Source organism: Nannobrachium achirus (genome assembly GCF_963921795.1).
Source record: "Nannobrachium achirus genome assembly, chromosome: 4".
Lineage (NCBI taxonomy): Eukaryota > Metazoa > Chordata > Actinopteri > Myctophiformes > Myctophidae > Nannobrachium > Nannobrachium achirus.
Genome location: NC_137813.1, coordinates 25,314,172 through 25,320,171, shown reverse-complemented (window position 1 = coordinate 25,320,171; position 6,000 = coordinate 25,314,172). Strand labels below are relative to the sequence as shown.

The 6,000-nt window shown below is 39.1% G+C and overlaps 1 protein-coding gene across 1 annotated transcript; it reads right to left on the bottom strand.

The window, feature by feature from the left end:
- Window positions 1-380: 380 nt before the first annotated feature.
- Window positions 381-4,178, bottom strand: mrps34 (mitochondrial ribosomal protein S34). Its single transcript, XM_080723599.1, has 5 exons — window positions 4,117-4,178; window positions 2,796-3,012; window positions 1,765-1,877; window positions 1,110-1,152; window positions 381-876 (listed from the first exon to the last, which is right to left on the bottom strand). The coding sequence occupies exons 2-5, from the start codon at window positions 2,998-3,000 to the stop codon at window positions 575-577; spliced, it is 663 nt and encodes a 220-aa protein (XP_080579725.1). The 5' UTR covers window positions 3,001-3,012; window positions 4,117-4,178; the 3' UTR covers window positions 381-574.
- Between the last annotated feature and the right edge of the window lie 1,822 nt (window positions 4,179-6,000).

Sequence of the window (6,000 nt, the reverse complement as noted above, 5' to 3'; positions counted from 1 at the left end):
ATGGGCTCAGGTTTGGATTCCCAAACTTTTCAGGTTGAGACCCAAAAGAGAAATTGAGCTTGTATATCGACTATTTTCACTTCTTAATTATTTTTTATTTGTGGAATTGTTTGTTTCAAAATGTATAATTATTTAAAATATATATTATGTAATTAAATCTGTAATAATAACATAAGCTTAAATTAAGACCTAAGTATTTAGTCATCAAGTAGCTCTGTCTGCCTTTATGCAATTTGATTAATATATAAACCAGGACAGGGCTATGGTTTGGAGTATAACACCATAAATAAGGAATCCTCAAAAGAGAGAGTGACAACCTCAAAACTGCTCATACTTTTGATATAATGTAGCACATTTAACATTTACAGCATCACACACGCACACCAAAAAGAAAAACATGACAAAAATAGATCCACTTGTCCTGACGAGATGGCATAGCTTACATTCAGTCATTATTTAGTAGGAAATAAGGAGGTTTTCCAGAGAACAAAAGTACTCAGTAAAATCCTCATATGTTAACTTATCCATTTTGTAAGAGTTACAAATGACGCCCGATTCTAAGTCGTCATGGCCGTCACACGGCGGTGCCCTCCTGCTGCCTCTTCCTCTCTTGCTCCTGCCTTTGGAAATAGTCTTTGCTGAGCAGGACGTCCCTGCTTAGCGGCAGGGCGGGCTCCTCGGGGGGCCCGCTGCCGCCTCGACGCGGCGTCATGGCGAGCAGCATGGCGCGGAGCAGGGGAGGGTAGGGGGCGTAGCGCACGGGCGGCTCAGGGAGGGCCTCAAAGTCTGTGAGTCGCTGCTCCTCATGTTTGGGCACCAGGCGCCAGTCGTGGTACATGACCTTGTCCACCTCCTTGGCCTCGCTCTCCTGTTTTCCTATCAAAAAGTGTTCCGGTCATGGAAGAGTGTTAGCACGCGCACTCGTTGCCAGGGAACGTGTTTACTCCTTAATGCTGCAACATGATTTCAGAATGGATATGCGACGTGTAACAATTTCTGTAAGATCTAGAAATCCACTCTTACAATTAAAATATCTTTATCTGAGAAAAGCTAATGAAAAGTTTAAATGCCTTAAATGAATAAAGTTAAATAGAATCTCCAACTATTACCTTTATAGGTAAGAATTCCCCATGCTTTGCCATGGTCCATGTTCTAAAGAACAAAGAAAAAGAGTCACTTGCACACAGTTACTTATCATCAATCCTTATCTAAGAGTTAACTTAGCACTGAGGGTTATTCAAATTAAAATGTTATCAAATGGTTGTCCGTGGCCTGTTTGTATATGTGGTTCTCAAATTATTTTGGGGGGTCCCCAGATGATTAAATTAATGAGCAACACTGTTTTCTCACTCAACAGTAAATTAACCAGTATAAAGTTTAATTGTATATTGGGTATCTACACATTTCTAAAGTGATAATTTAAGGACTTTTTAATACCTCTGAAATGACAAATTAAACATTGGTCCAAATTGTCACATATTGGTGGCAGAAATTGTGATAGAACGGTGTTGTACAAAATGTAATGGCTCAACTCTTAGTGCTCGTCAGGGTGGGTGTGTGTGTGTGTGTGTGTGTGGGTCCCCAGTAAAAAATAATATTATTTGGGGGGTCAAGGCCTGAAAAGGTTGAGAACCACTGCTATATCACAGTGAGTGTCCATAAATCAAGCTCCAAAGGTCTTATTTATTTCAGTTACCACTTAGTTTTTTCAACTAGTCACAATCAGTGGAATATGCACATGTTAAGGAGGCGGTTGTCAGTCACCTCTGCAGTGTAGTCCACCTTGACTCTGGTGATCTTCCAGTAGCTGGGCTCCGTGTGGTCTGCCAGCCAGGACTTACGTGTGAAGAGGCGACCCACTCCAAAGAGCCTAAGACCTGCAAGTAGGGGTGCAATAGTTCAGTGTGTGTGTGTGTGTGTGTGTGGGGGGGGGGGGGGGGGTAAGAAAATAAATAAGACCAGGGGTCTTCAATGTTTTCAGGCCAAGGACTCCTTAGCTGAGAGAGAGATGAAGCAGGGAGGGACCCCCACTACATTATAAAAACTGGTCAAACATTGGCCAAATTGACAAAAAACTTAAAGACCTTGTAGATTGTTTATTTTCACAATATTTATCTGTGGGACCGAGTCAAACCAAATGTGTAATACCGGTAATATAAATGCACTTCTCGATTATAATTCACTTAATCAAAAACAAAGGACGACTTCACCCATTTTCAACAGCTGGACTGCTCAGAATCACATCATAGATGCAAGCCAATAGAAACTGCAGGCTTTCTATTCCGGTCAAGTTTGCATGCTATAATGAAGCCATAGTTCTTACATGGATAAAAATAAAATATTTGAAAAAATAGAAAATCTCCCATAAGATGATATCACTGGTAGGCATGTTTTCTTCTGAAGTGTCCAAAGCCCTCCAATGAGAGACAGACCAACTAGGGGAAAAAAGTGGACCATTTCAACATGACTACTTTAGTGAGGACCAATTAAATGAAGATGGGTGATGTCGTCGTTGAGGACGACAAGCTACATTTTTTATTTAGCTTGACCTGTTATCAGTTCTATGTATGGCAACACATCAATACGGCATGGAATTGTGGACAAAAACCTATTCAACGATTGCAAAATATTCTACGTTTTCTGATTCTAAATCTCATCAAATGGTGGTCCGTGGCTCAAATGCAGAATAAATTAATGGGCCTCGACATGAAAAAGGTTAATGAAAAGTTGAAAACCACTGCTTCAATGGAAAGAATCACCACTAAGAAAAACGCAAGCGCTGGTCGCAGCCCTACCTGAAAGAAGTGAGAAGAGACGGCTCTCCCTGCGCACATCCTCCCAGGCCATCACAGGAAGCATCTTCCCTGTGAGAGGACGTCTCATGGTGTCGTAGTCCAAGGCGTACTTCTGGGAGTCCCGCGTCTTGTTCTTCAGCTCACGATATGCTCGCACCTTGGCGGCAAACTCGGCTATCGCACGGATGCGCTTCTTTTTCACCATCGTTGCTGTGTCCTGCAAGTCATGGGTGATGAGTGATGGGAGGGGGTAAGGGGGAATGCTTATAGTAGAGGGTATGTTCAGTAAGAGTGGTCTCCCTGTCTCTCCAGATCTCTAATAAACATAAAATACATTTTCAGATGGATTGCAAATGTTCATCCATTCAGGAGAGGGTTCCCACTTTTGAGCTTAATGTTTTATAGTTTTACAGTTCATGCTCATTTATTTGTGCCATCGCTTCCAAATTCACTCGTTCATCCTGTATACTGTGCAAATTCCCTCTCCTTCAGACTGGATAAAATTACCTACCTGAAAATGTGTTTCTGTTTACCAAAGAGCTGGAGAGACAAGGAGACCCACATTACTGAACAAACACTCTTTAGCGATGAGAATCTGAATATAGAGCTATTTAACACTTTTTTTTAAGATAACTTATCCTACCTTTAATAGTTTATTTATTTATTTTGTCAATCCAAGTGCAGATTATGGATCTGCCATTTTCAACAATTCTGGAAAATGTTCGCCTACGGTAGGCCTATTGATATTTTTGAGATGCCAAAAATAGGGATGCCAGGTAATCAGACTGGGCTAGAGGTGATCAATATTGACAAACACAACCTGGCGTAAACCATTATTGTTTGATGCGTTTCTCCCTAGATATCAGACTTTATCCTACCTCATTTATTCATATTAACGTATACTTATTCAGTCATTATTTGTAAGGTTGTTGTTATTATATTATTTACTTATTTTAATTGGCAGCTCATAATTATAGTAATCAATAAGATATAAAAGCTGACACTGGCACTCTATACAGTATAGCCATAGAAAACGGCTGATCATGTGATTGAAAAGGATACTCATACATACGGAACAAATGCCATTGGTTTACTTCAACATTTTGAATTCATATTAAATGTCTGAAATTGTCTGAATATAAACGAGCATTCCCCCATGGTCCACACACAGGCACGGCGAAACAGTCGGAGCCTTTTATATAACGCAGTTCCCTGCCGTCTGTCGACGCTTCCCTGGCATGATTACATTAGGTGCAATGACTGACATGATGTAGACAATAATCATAAAGAAAGTAAAATATTGGTTGTATCATATAAATACCTGGAATTATGCTGCAAGAATCCGATACCACTTGCTTGACCTCCCGGTTAGCTGTGTTCCACTAGCAGAACTCCGGATTGCACGCGACTCACAACTTCCGATCGCTGGTGCTTCGGGTAAAGTATTCCGAGTGGAATTCATGCCACGATTTGTTTTTGTTCCGCTTAGCTGTGTGAAGTTGTGAACTTGAAGCATACAGTGCATTTCCCTCGAAATAAAGCTTGAAAGAATGGTTCCTCCAAGGAGGAGGCTTGTAGTCAAAATAAGGCTTGTTTATAATTGCTGTAATTCCAGTAAGAGGAGAGGAGCACCAGCTAGGAAAATTGGTCACATGATGGACATTAATTATATAAGCAATATTCTGTATTATAAATCCTTGTCTTGTGTAATATTGTAATATTTTGAGCTGTATGCCATAAAAATTCCAAATTAAAACAAAAAAGGTGTTTGAATATGTCACTGTATTCACAATGTATGTAGAATCTATGAAAGTTTCAATCTTTGAAATATATTACAGAAAAAAACTTTTACACTATATATATATATATATACAGTATATACACACACACACACACACAGTCATGCTACCATGACAGTTGCATACTGTATATTAACTGCTGTAAATGTTTAATTGCTCATATGCTCATATTGCTCTTAGCACACTGTTGCTGTTGACTATGTTATCTATATACACACTACAGTACATGCTGTGTAGACTGATCAGTCTATCTAAAAATATCTGCAGATAACCGTGTATGGTTGTGCATATTTGACCGGTTTAATTTCAGAAGGCCATGCTTTAAGTATACAGGAAAAAAAGAATGAAGGCCTACACATACAGTATTAACGTGACAGAGTACATAAGAACCATGTAGATGTTCCTATTTACAGTATATAAGTAAGCAAAAAAGTGCTTGAATGCGTAACATAAGTGACCACAAAAATATACAGTAATTTAATTAAATATAAAACATCTGTTAAAACTGCCAGCCACCTCTCACTGTAACTTGGCTGTCAAATGACTGGATTTGTAGGGGAGTGGCTCCCACTTAGCAAATCACAGTGCAAACAAATATTCTAACCTTAAGTTGGCAGAACAAATAGCATGAATTGTAACTATCTCACCCAGGATAAAGAAAATAATACATTGTTTATCATCATTGTCGGGTGGAAACCTTGCATGTCCAATGTTATTTTCAGGAAATGGAAATAAGAACCTGCATGTGTGTTCCAATTGTCACAAGTTCTCGTTAATACTTTCCATTTGATAAATATTTATAAAACCAAAGAGACAGACTTAACCACTTTCAACCTGGCATCCCAATTTTTGTAATTTTAGACATGCATTTTCACAATCTAAAAAAAAAGCAAAAATAGCTGACCTACAAGCTCTTGTTTATCAGTTATTTGCGTTACTTTTGCGGGACAAAGTATAAAATAGGGCATTCATTTATGGAAAAAAAGAAGAAAAAAATAGGGAAAAAGATGATATACAGGTACTGTACAAGGTTTCTGCCCGAGAGCTATAAGTTGGTTGATATTGCCTCCTTTCATGGAGTCCTGCCTTTATAGTGACCTATTCCTCAGTTGTTACACCCATCTGTTTCACACAAAATGCTTCCATGATGCATAACATTGCATAGAAAATTAAGCACACAAGCGCTTTTTAAAAACAGAACGAATGGTTCACAAATACCATTTGACCCAGATTTTGTGGCTTCAATCAAACCCAGTGGTTTCTGATAACAGCAGTTAACAGCAGCCCACCGAGCCCATGTTACCACAGTAAAATCAGGATTGTTAGCTTAACTCAAGTGTAGAAATGGACCCCTAAGTGTCCAATTTACACTCTCAGTCTCAAGGTTAAATTAACATTCAGTATCT